At 36.9% G+C, this 19,794-nt stretch overlaps 1 protein-coding gene and 2 pseudogenes across 1 annotated transcript; 2 read left to right on the forward strand and 1 right to left on the reverse strand.

The window, feature by feature from the left end:
- Window positions 1-9,842: 9,842 nt before the first annotated feature.
- LOC120164792 lies at window positions 9,843-11,239 on the reverse strand (annotated as a pseudogene).
- Window positions 11,240-15,649: 4,410 nt separating this feature from the next.
- On the forward strand, window positions 15,650-17,478 carry LOC120164762 (anaphase-promoting complex subunit 11). The gene is made up of 3 exons (XM_039174427.1): window positions 15,650-15,865; window positions 16,378-16,496; window positions 17,277-17,478. Exons 1-3 carry the CDS (start codon window positions 15,825-15,827, stop codon window positions 17,390-17,392), a joined length of 276 nt encoding a protein of 91 aa, XP_039030358.1. The 5' UTR covers window positions 15,650-15,824; the 3' UTR covers window positions 17,393-17,478.
- A 702-nt stretch (window positions 17,479-18,180) lies between these two features.
- On the forward strand, window positions 18,181-19,571 carry LOC120164760 (annotated as a pseudogene).
- Window positions 19,572-19,794: the final 223 nt, after the last annotated feature.

Here is a 19,794-nt window from a genome sequence, read left to right on the forward strand (position 1 = left end):
AAATTATACTTTTTCTATGATTAAAGTGGGAATTCATATTAAGATTTTCTATTTTATCAAGCAATTAACCGTATAAATAGATAATGGATAATAATATTATTTTAAGACAAAATATGTGAGATTTTGTAACCACAAATTCTTACCGTTTTGTTATTACAGTAAAATTCTCTTTTAACTTTCGTGATTTTGTTCGTTTATAATCTTTCACCTATTTTATTATATGATAGTATGTAAAAATGCTTAAACAGTTAAGGAAACAATTAGATATGGCAAACGAGTGAGGCGGATGTGAATATCTCTTCTCCATCCTTAGACTTATTTAATATTTTTATATATACTATCTACCCATTATCAACGACGGATAAAAATTTTCAATCACCCTCCCACGTAGATACATTTTCAAATTCATCTTACACCCACTACCCAACTAGATAATCACCATCCATCTCATACCCGTCCACACACCAATTTGAGATAGGATAAGCAAGTAACATTTGATTATATTATAAGTCATATCCTATAAAAACTTAAGATTTACATAATAGTATCTAGAATTATAATAAATTCATAATTGTTCAAAATTTATACAATAAGTACTTAGTGGGCGGGTAAGATCTCAAATCCATCACCTATCCACTACTCACGGCGGGTATGACTTTTTACAATCACATCCGCTGTAACATCCTCCATGCCGGGTTAGTGATTAAATTACAAAGTTTCAACATTTGGTGATTAAAGTAGAATAATTATATAGTTTAAATAGTATGGTTAGTAAATATGAGATGGAGGTAGGGACCAAATGGTCATTTGTAAGGAAATTTTAATTAAAATAAAATGTTATGGGGTATATGAGAACCACGTGTGATTTTAGGTTCCAGAACCTCCCATTTCTTCTTCATTCTTCCTTATTTTCTTCTCTTCCTTCTCTCAGCGTGTGGCTTGCAATTAAAGGTAAGAAACTGAACTTGGTAGTTTCTTTGATTGTTAAGATTGGAAATGAAAGCTTGGATGTTATATAAGCTAAAGGAAAGCTTATATGACATTAAAACAACAAGATTAGTGTTTTAGAGATAGATTTGGAAAATGAGTTTTTAGATGAAATTTTGATATGGATGAGTTTTTGATGTTTGAATCAGATTTTTGACTTGTCAATAAGTTAATTAAGAAGTATGAGGGGTTAGAATTCAAATTAGAACATATTGGAATTTGGGTTGGATTCTTAAATGCTACATGGAGAATTGGATTTCTAGGTTTTAGAGGTATTTAATGGATAATAATTAGTTTAAGTAAGTGTATGAGAGCTAAGAGTAGTAAAGGGATTGAAATATGTATGTTTGAGTTGAAATTAGATGATTTTCGGGCTAAAAATAGGATTTCTGGGTTAGGGGAATCGGTACCCATTCAAGGGGAACCGATACCCCCTCAATGAAATGAATTTCCAGAATGCTAGAGGGGAATCGGTACCCCCAGGGGGGGAACCGATACCCCCTCATCGTATATGAAATTCCAGATTGCTTGAGGGGAATCGATACCCCCAGGGGGGGGAACCGATTCCCCCATGAGAAAAAGAAGAAGAAAGAAAATAAAGCAAGACTAAGCTATAGATTCTTTAAATTAGTAAGCTATTAAAGCTTAATTTCAAGACATAGACGTCTGATGATCATCTTAAAAATTTGTTTATGTAGATACCGAGCCTACTCGAGTTCGGGAACAATCTACAAGTAGGATCGATCGAGGAAAAGGCAAAGAAGTATAGGTGAGTGCATATGCATAGCACGAATATAGTATTATATTCAGTTCTAGACTTGTGATAAGTCTAGATTCCATATTTTGATATATGATCACATTCCATATTATGTGTATTGCATGACATGAATATGCAGAAAAAGTTATATGAGCTATGTGATAAAGGTATGAAAATGATATGTCTATGTGATAAAGGTATGGAAATAATATGACTACGCGATATGAACTACGGGAAATGTATAAGCCCATGTTATGTAGATGAGAACTATAGGTATAGTTGGCATGCCAAGGGTAGAGGGTATACTCGGTTCTTTAGGACATATGTATATCCTTTGGAACCTGTGTGAAGTCTTGAAAGACATACACTTGATCCATAGTATATGTATATGATTCTTAAGGAATTCTACGTGGTCCTTATGGACATAATTCTACGGGCACTTCGGTGCAATTCTACGGGCACTTCGGTGCAATTCTACGGGGCACTTCGGTGCATTTATACGAGCTGTGGTGACAGCATAGTGCACAACCTCACATTACTCAAATACCTTAGGTTCTCAATATGTTATCATGGGCCAATAAACTTATTAATACAGATTTATAAATGTTACAGTCATACGCTTACAGGTATGGGTATTGATGATGTATACTACATTGATTAAGTACATGTTGCATTTCATCTCATAGGATCATGACATTTTCATTACAATTGCCTTGTTATTATTATTACTGCCTCACTAAGTCGATGACTTAGCGTGTGAGTGTTTCACACGTAGGATCCGAGGAATTAGAAGAGACAGGTGAACAGCTTGACAGTATTACTCCTGCAACCATCAGATCAGAAGCAACTTAATCAGTAGGTCATTTTGTTATGTAATAGCAGTTGGCATGTAATTAAAGGGTTAAGTTGTGTATGCTCTGAATATTTTTGTAAACTCATATTACAGTATGTATATTATTGTATTTTCTTAATATAAGTTCAAATATTTTACTATTATTTATTAAGAGTTGTGTTTTAAAGTCAATGTAGTATCTCTGACTCATATTCGGGTCGGGTATGGGTTGGGGGTGTTACATTTAATGGTATCAGAGCTATGGTTTAGCCGATTCTAGGCATAAACCAGAGTCTATGGAGTCTTTAAATGGAATACATGCCAACAAATAGTGAGAACTTTTGATCTGGTATAGTATGAGTATGCTATTTTGCTAATAGGATAATGTGTTTATTCTTATTAGATGTCCGGACATAATAGCTCCCGAAGTGAAGTGGGAGAAGATAGACATGTTGAAAGCAGTAATTCACCTGCCCTGGCCAGGCAAGGTGAAGAACAGGCATCTCAAGGAGTGCCTGTGCAAGATCAAGATACGTTCTTCAGAACGTTAGACGCTATTTTGACGCGTCTTCAACCTTCTGCTCCACCAACTCCAAGAATTAATGTAGCAAAAGAGTTGAGAAGTTTAGGAGCTCCCGAATTTAAGGGAGAAGCTGAGGAAGGTCCAGTGTCAGCGGATCTTTGGATGAATGATTTGAAAATCATGTTAGATGGTCTCCACTGTTCCGAAGTGGAGAAACTAGATGGAGCTGTGTCTTTATTAAGGGGTCAGGCGAGGATTTGGTGGACGAATGTCACTATGAGGATGTCAACCGACCGGTTGACTTGGTCTTTGTTTTTAGAAGAATTTAAAAACAAGTATATTGGAGATCAGTTTATCCGACAAATGAAGCAGGAATTTATGAATTTGAAGCAGATGAGCCGCTCTGTGTATGAGTACGAATGTGAATTTAATAAGCTGAGCAGGTTTGCAGCTGAGCTTGTGCCTACTGAGAAAGATGCTTGTGAATGGTTCGTGGAGGGCTTATGCCCTAGACTTAAAGAAATGTTGATAATATTAAACCTGTCCTCGTTCCAGGAGGTGATCAATCGTGCAAAAGCTCTTGAAAGGGCTCAGAATGAAAGATTTGGGGACTCGAGAGTTCAGACATCAAAGAGGACGACTACTTATTCTGGTTCAACACCAACAAAAAGAGGAAGAGACTCGGGATTTCGATCACAAACTAGATCAGAATCAGTTGCATCGTCTGCTAGGGGAGCAAGTCAGGCAAGAACTAGACAGACGTAGTCATTGGAATCCGGTGCTGGGAGATCTACTCCGGGTCAAAGGAAACAGTGTGAGCACTGCGGGAAAAACCATTATGGGGATTGTCGTATGGCAGCTGGGACTTGTTTTCGATGCGGAGAGGCCGGACATTTTGTCCGGGATTGTCCCTTGATTGTTGGTGAGCCGGCACCATCTGGAAGAGCTGGTTTCTTCTCACAAAGAGGACGAGGAAGAGGCAGAGGAAGGAACCCGTCTGAATTCTCTGCTCAACCTGAAGTTCGATCCACTGCTCGAGTATACAACCTAAAGACAAGTGAAGACCGTGATGACCCTGATATTATAGCAGGTACTTTTCAGATGTATGATAAATTAGTATTGGTACTGATTGATCCGGGTTCTAATTATTCTTATATTACAAGTAAGTTAGTAAAGGAGTTGGGGATTCCCTTAGAAGCTACGAGTAATGAGATTATAGTAACAACTCCGTTAGGCCAGAGTGCCCGGGTGAATAAAGTTTGTAAGGGGTGTCCCATAAAGATTCAGGGAATTGAATTCCCTGCTAATCTGATGGAATTACCCTTTGAGGAGTTTGAAGTAATTTTGGGAATGGATTGGTTATTCCTGTATTATGGAGATGTTAGTTGCAGATTGAAAAGGGTAACTCTGAAAAGTCCAGACGGAATAGAGATAAGTGTGAGCAGTGAAAAGTTTAATCCTTTAGCAAATGTAATATCAGTGATGTCTGCCAAGAAATTATTGCTACAAGGATGTCAGGGTTTCCTTGCAAATGTGATTGATTCAAGAGCTCAAGAGAAAAGGTTAGAGGAAATTCCAATAGTTCGAGAGTTCCCTGATGTTTTTCCTGCGGAATTGCCAGGATTACCTCCGGATAGAGAGGTAGAATTCCAAATAGAAATAATGTCGGGAATAGCTCCGATTGCAATGGCACCTTATCGAATGGCTCCGAAAGAATTGCAAGAGTTAAAGAATCAATTACAAGAATTGCTAGAGAAGGGATTTATCCAACCAAGTGTATCGCCTTGGGGAGCTCCGGTGTTATTTGTTAAAAAGAATGATGGATCAATGCGTCTTTGCATTGACTATCGACAGCTCAATAAGGTGACCATCAAGAACAAATATCCCCTTCCGCGCATTGATGACTTGTTTGATCAACTAAAAGGAGCTTCGGTATTTTCGAAGATCGATCTACGTTCGGGTTATCATCAATTGAAGATCCAGGAGAAAGATATTCCGAAGACAGCTTTCAGAACGAGATATGGTCATTATGAATTCATAGTAATGCCATTCGGAGTAACGAATGCACCTGCTGCTTTCATGGATCTCATGAACAGGATTTTTCAGCCCTATCTGGACCAGTTTGTTGTTGTCTTTATTGATGACATACTGGTGTACTCGAAATCCCATGAAGAGCATAGCACACATCTGAGGATCGTCTTGCAAATCTTAAGAGATAAAAAGTTGTATGCCAAATTGTCTAAATGTGAGTTTTGGTTAAAGGAAGTAATTTTCCTGGGGCATGTGATCTCGGCAGTTGGGATTAGAGTAGACCCTCAAAAGGTTAAAGCTATAATGGATTGGGAAGTTCCTAAGAATGTGTCTGAAGTTCGGAGTTTTCTGGGACTTGCCGGGTACTATCGAAGATTCGTTAAGAATTTTTCGATGATGGTGCTGCCTCTAACAAAGCTAATGAGAAAGAACGTATCCTTTGTTTGGACTTCTGAATGTAAAGAAAGCTTCAAAGCTTTAAAGAGAATTCTGACGGAAACTCCGATATTGGTTCAACCGGAATCTGGCAAGAATTTTGTAGTATACAGTGACGCATCCCATAACGGGTTGGGGTGTGTACTAATGCAAGAAGGAAAAGTGGTAGCATACGCATCGAGACAGTTGAAACCACATGAAAGGAATTACCCCACACATGATCTAGAAATGGCTGCTGTAGTATTCGCTCTCAGGATTTGGCGTCATTATCTTTATGGGGAGCGTTGCTACTTATATACGGATCATAAGAGCCTGAAGTACCTGATGACTCAAAAAGAATTGAATTTGAGGCAACGTAGATGGGTAGAGTTCTTAAAGGATTACGATGTGATAATTGACTATCATCCCGGAAAGGCTAATGTGGTAGCAGATGCTCTGAGTAGAAAGACGTTTGCAGCTTTACGAGCGATGGATGCAAGATTATTTTTAACGGGAGACGGTGGTCTTTGTGCAGAATTAACCCTTAGACCAGCATGGTTGGAACGAATAGGAGAATTGCAAAGTAAAGATGAAAGGTGTTTGAAAAGAATTGAGCAAGTAAAGAACAAAGAGATTAAAGACTTTGAGGTTAAGTCAGATGGAAATTTGTATTTCAAAGGAAGAATTGTGATACCCAACAATGACGACTTGAAGAAGGAGATATTAACAGAGGCTCATTGCAGTCCGTTAACGATGCACCCGGGTGGAACCAAGATGTATATGGATTTGAAGGATTGATTTTGGTGGTCAGGGATGAAACGAAGCATCACAGAATTTGTGTCTAAGTGTTTGATATGTCAACAAGTCAAAGCCGAGCATCAAGTTCCATCAGGATTATTGCAACCGCTATTCATTCCTCAATGGAAATGGGAAAATGTTACGATGGATTTTGTTTCGGGGTTACCCTTGACCCCGAACAAAAGAGAATCAATCTGGGTTATTGTTGATCGATTAACTAAGTCAGCGCATTTCCTCCCTGTTAGAACGGATTTCTCTATGGAAAAGTATGCAGAGCTGTATATTAGAGAAGTTATTAGATTGCATGGAGTACCTGTTTCCATAGTCTCTGATCGAGACCCTCGATTCACTTCTAGATTCTGGAAATCTTTGCATGGAGCGTTGGGGACTCGTTTAAACTTCAGTACGGCTTTTCATCCTCAGACTGATGGGCAATCAGAGAGAACTATTCAGATATTGGAAGACATGTTGAGAGCATGCGTAATGGAATTTAAAGGATCATGGGAAAAGTATTTACCGCTGGCAGAGTTCGCTTACAACAATAGTTATCATTCGAGTATCAAGATGGCTCCTTATGAAGCTCTTTATGGAAGGAAATGTCGTACGCCTTTGAACTGGTACGAGCTTAAAGATAAAGAAGTGCTTGGTCCTGAGTTGATTCAGGAAGTAGAAGAAAAGGTCCAGATAATTCAGAGTAATCTCAAAGCTGCAGCAGACAGGCAGAAATCATATGCAGATCTAAAAAGGAAAGAAATCGAATTTCAAGTTGGAGATAAAGTGTTTTTAAAAGTGTCTCCATGGAAGAAGGTGTTGAGATTTGGTCGGAAAGGAAAATTGAGTCCTCGGTTTATTGGACCATACGAGATTATAAAGAGAGTAGGACCGGTAGCATATCAGCTAGTTTTACCACCTGAGATGGAAAAGATACATGATGTCTTTCACGTTTCAATGCTTCGAAGATATAGATCTGACCCTTCTCATATCGTGGCACCAGAGGAGATTGAGGTTCGTCCTGACTTGACTTATGAAGAAGAACCAATTCAAATTTTAGCACATGAAGTTAAGCAATTGAGGAACAAGATTATTCCTTTGGTCAAAGTGTTGTGGAGAAATCACAGAGTAGAAGAAGCAACGTGGGAGCGTGAAGAGGATATGCGACATCAATACCCTCATTTGTTCGTGCAATGAAAAAAAAAATTCGAGGACGAATTTTCTTAAGGGGGAGAGATTTGTAACATCCTCCATGCCGGGTTAGTGATTAAATTACAAAGTTTCAACATTTGGTGATTAAAGTAGAATAATTATATAGTTTAAATAGTATGGTTAGTAAATATGAGATGGAGGTAGGGACCAAATGGTCATTTGTAAGGAAATTTTAATTAAAATAAAATGTTATGGGGTATATGAGAACCACGTGTGATTTTAGGTTCCAGAACCTCCCATTTCTTCTTCATTCTTCCTTATTTTCTTCTCTTCCTTCTCTCAGCGTGTGGCTTGCAATTAAAGGTAAGAAACTGAACTTGGTAGTTTCTTTGATTGTTAAGATTGGAAATGAAAGCTTGGATGTTATATAAGCTAAAGGAAAGCTTATATGACATTAAAACAACAAGATTAGTGTTTTAGAGATAGATTTGGAAAATGAGTTTTTAGATGAAATTTTGATATGGATGAGTTTTTTATGTTTGAATCAGATTTTTGACTTGTCAATAAGTTAATTAAGAAGTATGAGGGGTTAGAATTCAAATTAGAACATATTGGAATTTGGGTTGGATTCTTAAATGCTACATGGAGAATTGGATTTCTAGGTTTTAGAGGTATTTAATGGATAATAATTAGTTTAAGTAAGTGTATGAGAGCTAAGAGTAGTAAAGGGATTGAAATATGTATGTTTGAGTTGAAATTATATGATTTTCGGGCTAAAAAATAGGATTTCTGGGTTAGGGGAATCGGTACCCATTCAAGGGGAACCGATACCCCCTCAATGAAATGAATTTCCAGAATGCTAGAGGGGAATCGGTACCCCCAGGGGGGGGAACCGATACCCCCTCATCGTATATGAAATTCCAGATTGCTTGAGGGGAATCGATACCCCCAGGGGGGGAACCGATTCCCCCATGAGAAAAAGAAGAAGAAAGAAAATAAAGTAAGACTAAGCTATAGATTCTTTAAATTAGTAAGCTATTAAAGCTTAATTTCAAGACATAGACGTCTGATGATCATCTTAAAAATTTGTTTATGTAGATACCGAGCCTACTCGAGTTCGGGAACAATCTACAAGTAGGATCGATCGAGGAAAAGGCAAAGAAGTATAGGTGAGTGCATATGCATAGCACGAATATAGTATTATATTCAGTTCTAGACTTGTGATAAGTCTAGATTCCATATTTTGATATATGATCACATTCCATATTATGTGTATTGCATGACATGAATATGCAGAAAAAGTTATATGAGCTATGTGATAAAGGTATGAAAATGATATGTCTATGTGATAAAGGTATGGAAATAATATGACTACGCGATATGAACTACGGGAAATGTATAAGCCCATGTTATGTAGATGAGAACTATAGGTATAGTTGGCATGCCAAGGGTAGAGGGTATACTCGGTTCTTTAGGACATATGTATATCCTTTGGAACCTGTGTGAAGTCTTGAAAGACACACACTTGATCCATAGTATATGTATATGATTCTTAAGGAATTCTACGTGGTCCTTATGGACATAATTCTACGGGCACTTCGGTGCAATTCTACGGGCACTTCGGTGCAATTCTACGGGGCACTTCGGTGCATTTATACGAGCTGTGGTGACAGCACAGTGCACAACCTCACATTACTCAAATACCTTAGGTTCTCAATATGTTATCATGGGCCAATAAACTTATTAATACAGATTTATAAATGTTACAGTCATACGCTTACAGGTATGGGTATTGATGATGTATACTACATTGATTAAGTACATGTTGCATTTCATCTCATAGGATCATGACATTTTCATTACAATTGCCTTGTTATTATTATTACTGCCTCACTAAGTCGATGACTTAGCGTGTGAGTGTTTCACACGTAGGATCCGAGGAATTAGAAGAGACAGGTGAACAGCTTGACAGTATTACTCCTGCAACCATCAGATCAGAAGCAACTTAATCAGTAGGTCATTTTGTTATGTAATAGCAGTTGGCATGTAATTAAAGGGTTAAGTTGTGTATGCTCTGAATATTTTTGTAAACTCATATTACAGTATGTATATTATTGTATTTTCTTAATATAAGTTCAAATATTTTACTATTATTTATTAAGAGTTGTGTTTTAAAGTCAATGTAGTATCTCTGACTCATATCCGGGTCGGGTATGGGTTGGGGGTGTTACATCCGCTCACTACCCACTAAACTTTTACCCATCCTTGCTCTAATTGGAGCGTATACGATGCGAAACCCACGAAATTGTATCCATCTTCCATCCTAGAAACAATATTTTTCTTTCTATAGATTTATCCTAAGGCAGATGATCATACATGAAATACGTGCAGGGTTCATCATCAATCGTAACAATTACACGAAAGAAATCATCGTAAGTTATCGAAAATGTCCGATACACGAGTGTTAAAGTGTCGGAAATTACGTCGTTTAAGTTGCCGTGATGTCCGATTAAGAAAACTTTTCTGGCCACTTCGTTGAGGCCAAGACCTAAGCTCAAATTGTATCTCTTCAATGCCCTTCTAACGATTTCAGAACTATCTATGTCCGATGGATCGAGGACAGCCGTGACCGTGTCGCTGAACCGTTCTTCCTTCTGTGTGCAGTTCTTCAAGCCTCATGCTTCAACTGCAAGCCTGTTTCCGACATAACAACTAGCATTAACATGTTTTGAAGAGATGTATACTAGGTTTAATGTGATAATGTCCCATTGTTTGATGATAAAACATAATAAAAAGACATGTTTTTTTACATGTTTTCACCTTGTTGCTTTGCTCATACAATAGTTGGATTGATGGTATGACCAAAACGTTCCTAGTTTGTAGAATTTAAGGTAGTCGTTCCAGTCGAAGAAAACCCGAACCGATTTAGCTGTTTTGGATGCCTCGAGAGCTTTCGGGCTATCACAAACAATACTGATCCCTGTCGGGAGAGAAAGCGCCCGGTTAAGGCCACATTGACTCCCCATTCATCCATACAGAAATCGAGGAAACCCCGCCGACAATAAGTAGTGCCGCGTGCCCGTAGTGATTTGTGAACATGTATGAGAACCTTGTCCAGAGCTAAAATGTATGGCAACTATGTTGTTAAATGCATATAGTATACACTTACCGAGTAGTTTTCTCACTGTGGCCAAGTTGTTGGTGACCCCGGTCGCTGTCTTGTTGTGAACGATGCAATAGCCTTGTTCGTGTGTGCCCGATCGGCCGCAAGTTTTTCAGCCAGAACATCGAGGTTAGCACCTTGACCCCACTTGCTTTCGGCGATGTTGATGTCGAACTTGAGACGTTGCTGCTGATCGATCCGCAGAAGACTGAACTGTGTCCGATAAGGAACGACACGATCAGGTCTCCGGGGTGACAATGTATTCGTTAGTGCACTCTCCCAGGCACCGGCTCCTAAATACGGACATGGAAATTAATCCGAAATCTTAATAAGATCATACAATCTTCCGTAATCTAGCATGTTTCAAGTTCTATAAAACTCGTACACATAGTTGAAACCAATGAACACCTGTAGTTGGGATCAAGAAAGGAGTTCCGGTATTAGTCTCGAAGATCTTCTTGTCATTGCCGGAAAGGCGGGGGAACGGTAGTCCTCATTGTTCTGGTTCACGGCTCGAATAACAGGTTCCGGGATGTTAACGGGACCCGGAACAAATAGGTGGTTCTTCCCTGGTCCGTACACATAGTCCATCTTGTTCGTGCGGGGGAAATGACGCTGATAACTTGAGCTACTGATTCCTAATTGTTACAATGAAACATGTAAATAATGAATTTAAAAACTAAAAAAAATAATAAAGCATTTGACATTTTCTAATCCCTATATATATATATATATATATATATATATATATATGCATATCAAATAAATAATTATTCGATTTTGATTTATTCATAAATCAACTCATCGTGAATGTACATAATTAAAAAAATAAAACAGAACAATTGAATTATACAAATACATAAATAATACAAGTCACGGATACATGTTGAACTAACCTATTTTACGTTAAACTACAAATAACTTTATACACATTTGTATTTTTATTATCGAATTTTTTAAATTAAACTTTTATTTCTCAATATTTTATTTTGCTTTATGTATGGTAAACAAATTCTTAACTTGGTCTTTAAAATCGAGAAAAGAATAATGACGACGACTGTGATACCCACAGAACATACGACATGGTTGAGCTCGTATAGACACTATTAAGAAAATTTATGAAATGGCATACCTACTTTTAGAGAATATTTGAAACGAAATATACTTATTTTATTCATTTTGTAAGGAGAAAATAATAATACACTCAATGCTAAGCTTCAATATCATCTTGAATGGATCTCAGAAGCAAATTTAAGCTTTGTATTATTATTGCTAACAGAATTTGCATCCTTTTAAAACCAAAAATACATAGCTAATAATGTACACTTTCTGCCATGGCAAACGTATCTCATCCATGTATTTTCCGAATTGAATCGAGATTTGTGTTTCTTTTTCAGTTATTCCTGTGGCTGTGCCATATATACGTAAACAAAAACACCGGACTTGCTTCGACAAACATAAACGTCGGGGGGAAACGGTTGCAAAGTCGCTGCACTGCACCTATAGAAAGCACCACAAAAAAGGCATAAAATTACTCTTTCGAATCAAAACAAATTAAATTGAGCTCTTTTCACATTCACACAATTTACACTAATAAATGCATTTATGCATATGCATGTAACACGTTCATGGAAGTTAAGGGAATAACCATCTTCTTCTTAGCTCGCTCCAGGATGTCTTCCACAACACTTTTGCTTGTCACAAATCTGTAAATGTTGACAACTTCGTATTGCCCGATTCTGTGAGCTCTACTCATTGCCTGAAGCAAAATAAAACAATGTGCATAAATAAAATACTAAAATTTTCATAGGAAACTTAGAAATATGATGCAGGGAAAAACAATGCCAAGCTTGACACCTGTAAGTCATTCTGGGGATTCCAGTCAGAATCAAATATTAGTACTGTGTCTGCAGTTGCAAGGTTGATACCCAGGGTCCCAGGCCACCAGGAGCCAGCCCGAGTAGAAAGAAGGAAGCAAAAATCATCACTTCCAGGTGCATTAAAATGATCCATAGCCTGCTGTCGCAACTCTGCCTTTGTACTACCAGCTAGTCTCTGGAATTGGAATCCTCTGAGAAACATGTATTCGGATAATATATCCAGCATTCTAACCATCTGCAATTTATATCATTTTATCAGAACATGAACATGTAAAAAACACCAGATTCCATAACTTAATCAGCCATATCCTCCATTAAAAACAAAAACTTCACATAGATCCTAAAATCCAAAGACAACTGTCAAATTCACCCCAACACGTACATGATGAGAATAAAAATATTGAAGCAGACATGGGGCTCAGAATTATGTATAAGCATCCAATACAAACCTGGGAGAAGATTAAAACACGATGCTTTGTTTCACGCAACCTCACAAGCAACTTGTCAAGTATAACTAGCTTCCCACTGCTTAATATAATTCTCTCCGGTTTACTAATATCATTCAAGACAGAGTCCCCACCATAACCGTGATCAGCACTTTCAAACAGGAAAGGATGATTGCAGCATTTCTTCAGCTCTACTACTATATTTAAAAGTGATACCTGCGATTTGAAAGAAAATACCTCATCCTAATATAATTTGTCCATATACAACATACTTTTATCAGTAATAAATTGACCCTTTTAATATAATTTGTATCAGCCCTTGAATGTCCGATTTTATATGTCATCTATTGACCCTTTTAATAGATATCTCAATTCTGAAATAAGTTTGAAATCGGAATCTATCTAAAGTTCTGCATTTCTCTTTCTTATAAATATTAAGTATTATGAGAAATAAATTGAGCCCTCTAGTGTGTTCCTATTGGTGTTACAGTACCGTTTTAAACTATCTTTCTGAATTGTGTTTAAAATTTTGATGATGTTGAATATTTAGATTGCATGATATCTGTTTACTGCATGCTTTGACTTATGATATCTGATTTTTGTATATTTTCGAAATGATCTATAATTACCGTATTTATGTATTTGATTATGGAATCTGGCATGATCTAATGCTTTGTAAACTAAACTATTGTTTTCACTATCATTGGGGGTATGATTGGAGGAAGTATCTCAGACTACTAAGACCTTACCGTAGACACGTCTGCTTTGTGCTTAGGCTATGATTTTAATGTAGGTCATTATGCTATCAATATAAGGTTCTTATGGGCGAACATGTGGGTGTATGGTTCATGGGAACCTACACATTTCTAGCGTCTAGATTGAGGGCAGTCAGTTGATTTTGTTTAATTAAAATTTACCGTTTTTGTAAAAGAATGTTTTACTTAAATAAATTATGTGTACTTTTTCTGTACTAATGAGACACACTAAACTCATCAAATCAGTCTCTGAAATATTTTTTTGTTTGACATCTTTCTATATAGATACTTCTCGAAAGTCATTCTAAGGATGGATTAATAAATTTTAACTATTCTCTAAAACCTATAGATATCAGCATCATAAAGAACTTTCATGTATTACTTATATTTGCTTGTCCTTTGGCATCATTTGGTAGTTTGAATTACCAAGTTTTCCAAAACTCATTATGTCACTTACCATTTTAGGTTAAAAGAAATAAGTTTGTGCTTTTATCGACATCAGTCGAGTGTTTTTATGGCGTTGCTTGTGGAGTACGACACATGTAATTTGAGGCATGTAGGTTACAATTATTTTCATATCAGTATGAAACTTGTTTTTACACTATATATTACCATTATTTTTTAATGTCTAAACTTATTTATATACATTAAGATTAATTTACGATTTCAAAAATTTGATTTGTTAAAGTTTTATTTTTCTTGGATTTTCAAAGTCGGTTGTTTCTGTGATTCTAATATGAGATCGCAGATCGGATTGGGTCCTTCATACCGATATGAAGAAGTTACATTTTTTTTTATAAAAATAAATTAAATATTTTTATTAAATAATTATCGCATTTAAATTATTAATTTACGAAAAGAGATAGATATTTATGAAAATGTTAATATATTAGAATATTAATTATATTTAATGTCTGCATGATTATTAATGATTGAAATATAGTTATAATATTTTATTTATTAATGTTTGTGGTGTTGGCAATTGTTCTAGAAGTTCACATTTACAAAGAAGTATTTTCAAAATTCAAATTACCAAATGGTTTAAAATTTCCCGACCCGCTCTCGACTCTCGTACCACATCCCCGCCGCCAAACAAGCCCTACCCTCTCTTCCCTTCAAGTTTCACCGGAGCAGCAAATTAGATAAGGTAAAATTTTGAAACCCCAAGCTAAACTTAGAGATTAATTTCTACTTGAATCACGGGATTTTTTATTATCTGCTATCTGTTTTATTTCATGTTATGTTTCGGATCTTACCTCCTATTACCGTTTCATCTCATACTCTCTGTGTAGATTTCGTTGAGAAGGATGACTTTGATTTTAAACCTTCCGGTTTAGCGGAATTAGGGGATCGTAACCACCGTGATCCGCTGCCATCTATGTAAAATCTGTTAATCTTTAGCGCGACAGCGCTACACATTCGCTATTTTGAAACTCAATTTAAAATTATAATAGTGAAGGCTGATGGGGATTTTCTTCATTTATCGCCCCAATGTGGTCTTTCTTTTTTATGGCAATGAACAGAAAACATGGATTTCATCTAGCGAAGCTTTGACTGTCTGGTCTTATGTCTCTTTGGTTGTTGATAAAATTTAACAAATAGAAATGAGTGGCAAATGAAAATGGAATCTTGCTGATTTTGTTGTAGTTTCAATGATGGTTAAAATTTGAGTAGTTCTGATGTGAATTTATAATTTCTATAGAGGGAAGTTCTCTCACATGGGTCTTGGTTTTGCAGGAGAAGATGAAAGTCAAGCTGCTACGTATCCTTGTTGTTTTACCGCTTGAAAAAACTTCCTTCTGTCAAATATTTTCTTACTTGAACCTGTTGCAACTTGGATGTTATGTTTACATTGGTTTGGATTATTCGTGAAATCCTGTGACAAACTCTAAGGTCGTCAATGCCATTGCCAAATCCTGTGACAAACTCTTTCTTGTTAAGTGTTAACCTTGATTAAATGATTTATTTCAAGTGTTGGATACAGCTATGTGTCCAACATGTCTATGTTCAATTTTTTGCAAGTTTGTTTGTTCTTTTTTTTAATATGTAGTTGGAGGATCCTTGGAGTGTCGTATCTTTATACTCATGTTGAGAAATGTGTCAAATATGGTACTTCAAGAAAACTGAAGAGTCAGAGTGGGCCATGGGGTTTATTTTTTTCTGGAATATATTTGATTTATGGCAAAAAAACATTTGTTATGTTCGTCTTAAACCTTTAAGAATCTTGTCTATCATGCATGGGGAAGTAAGTAATGCTTTTGCCTTGATTGATATCATGTGGGTTAAATGGTACAAAGCTATGTCACTCAGACTCCGGTGCAAGTGTTGGTCTTGTATATGTCCTACATGGTTATGCTCATTTTTTCATGTATTTAGAGGGTCATATTCCCACATCCATGTTGGACACGAGTATTTCAAGCAAAATAAAGAGTCGGACTTGCTTGTGTTCAAATCTGACATTTGTTTTCTATTAGAAGAAACAGTTTTCTCTTGACCTATTTCTCTTTGTATATCTCTTGTCTATAAACAGAGTAAGCTCTTTTTACTACTTACATCCCAATTTAATTACTAAAAAAATGTGTTTTTTGTTGGATTTTCCATGTTTTTCAATGATGGAAAACTCTTAACTATTGTCTTTTTGATGACAGATGGCATGCTGTTGCTTCTTGGACTTGGGATGCTCAAGATGAGACATGTGGAATTTGTAGGATGGCCTTTGATGGTTGCTGTTCTGATTGTAAACTCCCTGGGGATGATTGCCCATTGAGTAAGTCTTTACTTTGTCATATTTGGCTGTACTGTTACGATAGTTTCTCATATTGTTGAGTCATTATTTAGTTCTTTAATGGGTTTTCTATGAGATGCTATGTTTTTTAATAGTTCTTACCTTTTGGTTCTTGAGCACTATGTTACTCTATGTTAGTGTCTCCTATTCCTTTAAGAAAAAAAAAATCTGAGTACAGTTCTACTAAATTTGCTAAATAGCATTCATGTTAAATATATAAAAGTCTAGTTGCTTTTCTTTGAATACTTCATTGATATATAACCTTTTAGGAATTACTAAAATTTTTACGAGATTATAGCACCTTGGTCATCAAGGGCTGTGTTATTTCGATTCTTCATTATGGTTGAAGTATGTGTGTCCAATACTCATATTTGACACGTATGAGTATGAAGATGACCCTTTTTGTTTCTAATGTTGATAGATCAAATATGACACATATTTGTCTCCAATTTTACTTCAACTCTTTATTTATTTATTTTTTGGAAGTATTTGTATTTGACATATACCCAAGGATACAAGTATGGTATGTAACCCACTAAACATTCTCCAAAATACATGAAATTTGAAAAACTTAGGAAAAATAGTCATGTTTTGCTACTTGATATTATCTCTACCTCCTCCATTGTTTAATTTCTATCCCACTGGTTTACTTATTTTATTTTATCTGTATGTGTTTGGAGTTCATCACTTCATTACCTTGAACAAGTGTTTTCTTTATATTTACCGTTTCCTGAACGATGATTATTGGTTGTTCAACTGCAGTTTGGGGTGCATGCAACCATGCTTTCCATCTTCATTGCATCCTGAAGTGGGTGAACTCACAGACTTCTCAAGCACATTGTCCGATGTGCCGTCGGGAGTGGCAGTTCAAAGGATGACCACCCAATGCATTCATCGATGCTTATGTTGCTGGTGTACTTAACTCTTCTCTCTTTGATTTACATGTACTCATGGATTTACCAAACCTTTTCGAACATTATTTTAAATAAGGATGACCATTATTTTTTGATTGGATTTTTTCTACCTCGTTTGCCTATATAAGTAATTAGAACCGGTAAAAATAATGTTTTCGGTCATAATAAGATGAAGATTGGGAGGAATGTTACGATATTCGATTTAGGATTAAATTTTGGGTAAATTACAGGTTTAGAATATAAACTATTAGTTTTGATTCGTTTTAGTATCTAAATTTTTAATTTCTTAAAAAACTTCCCTAAAGTAAAATTTTTATTTTATTTTAGTATTCCAATATTAAAAACATTAATTTTTGTTTCGTTTCCATATTCCACTCGGAGACCAAAACCAAACCTTTTCCCAAGGTTAAAAACAAAGTTTTGATAATGTTACGAATTTTATTAAATTAATGAATGTACAAGACAAAAAGCCAAGTAGAAAAAGAAAAGACTCAGTTTTAGATGAAATTCCATATTCCACTCGGAGACCAAAACCAAACCTTTTCCTTTACTTTTTCAGAACTCTGAGCTTAGAGCTTTTAATCTGGATTCTGAAACCCCAATTTTGATTCTCACATAAAGAACTCAGAAAGTTGATCAACTGCAGAACCCAATAAGGGTTTGGCCCAGCTCTCTTCTTTATTTACTTTGCTGTTGTACTTTTCCGATGAATTCTGGCTACTTTTGAGTTCGTGGAAATCTGAAATTTGCATAAAAAAGCTTGGAGCTTTTTGTTTTAACGATGTCGCTCTCGCCTAACTTAGGGTCACCTTATCCATGGCTTAGAGAGCTGAAATCTGAAGAGAGGGGTTTGTATTTGATCCATTTGTTGCTCACTTGTGCTAATCATGTGGCCAATGGTAGCCTCGAGAATGCGACATCGCTCTCGAGCAAATATCCCAACATGCTTCTTCGGTGGGCGATACGATGCAGCGAATCGCGGCGCACTTCACTGAGGAGCTTGCCGGTCGAATCCTTAAAACCTGGCCCGGTCTCCACCAGGCCTTTAATTCCACTAGTGTGACTTTGGTTTTGGAACAAGTACTCATTCGAAGGCTGTTTCTTGAGATGTTCCCCTTTGTGAAGGTGTCCTTTGTTCTTACTAACCAATCTATAATCGAATCGATGGAAGGCGAGAAGACGGTTCATGTGATTGATCCCAATGCAGCTGAGCCTGTGCAGTGGATCGCGCTTATTCAAGCTTTGAGTGCTAGGCCTGAAGGGCCGCAGCATTTGAGGATCACGGGGATCCATCAACAGAAAGATGTTTTGGATCAAATGGCTCATAGATTGACCGAAGAAGCTGAGAAATTGGATATCCCGTTTCAGTTTAATCCCATCGTTAGCAAACTAGAGGATCTCGACATCGATACATTGCGTGTTAAAACCGGGGAGGCTCTGGCAATCAGCTCTGTTATCCAACTGCATTCCCTTTTGGCTTCAGACGATGAACTCGTCCGGAAGAAGTGGACGTTAGCATCGAAGAACATGAACAGAACTCACATGCAAAGAGCACTCCAAATGCACCAGAGCACCCTAGGAGAATTGCTCGAGAAAGATACGGTTAATGCGTATAGTCCTAGTCCTGATTCCGCCTCATCGTCACCGCTACCTTCAATGGCTTTGGCAAAGGTAGACGGCTTTCTTAATGCATTGTGGGGTTTGTGTCCTAAACTCATGGTCATAACGGAACAAGATTCTAATCACAACGGATCGACTCTGATGGAAAGGCTATTGGAATTTGGAATCTCTTTATTCGTACGCAGCCTTGTTCGATTGTCTGGAGTCGACAGTCTCCAGAGCGTCCTCGGAGAGACTTAAACTCGAAAAGATGCTTTTTGGGGATGAAATAAAGAGCATAATATCATGCGAGGGAGCCGAGAGGAAGGAGAGACACAAAAAGCTGGAGAAGTTGATTCCAAGGCTCGATTTGGCTGGCTTCCGAAACGTTCCTTTAAGCTACTACGGGATGTTGAAGGCGAGGAGATTGCTGCAAGGCTATAACTGTGGTGGGTATAAAATGAAGTAAGTGAACGGATGCGTCGTGAATTGCTGGCAAGATCTACCGCTGTTCTCGGTATCAGCTTGGACATGTTGGAAGTAGTAAAATGAAAACGTGTAGAATTTCCTTACATATGAGATTTCATTCCCAGCTTATCAATTGATTTTAGATTGCATGCTTAACGACAGCTCGACCCAGCTCTTCTAGATCAGTTAAACCACTTGTGCAGTATTCACCCGTAAGACCCGTAAATTTTATGATTTTAGAGATCTATTTATATTACTCATAAGTAATATAGTGTTATTGTAAAATAGGTTCGAAAACT

Source organism: Hibiscus syriacus, unplaced genomic scaffold, assembly GCF_006381635.1.
Source record: "Hibiscus syriacus cultivar Baekdansim isolate YM2019G1 unplaced genomic scaffold, ASM638163v2 tig00111542_pilon, whole genome shotgun sequence".
In the NCBI taxonomy this organism is placed as follows: domain Eukaryota; kingdom Viridiplantae; phylum Streptophyta; class Magnoliopsida; order Malvales; family Malvaceae; genus Hibiscus; species Hibiscus syriacus.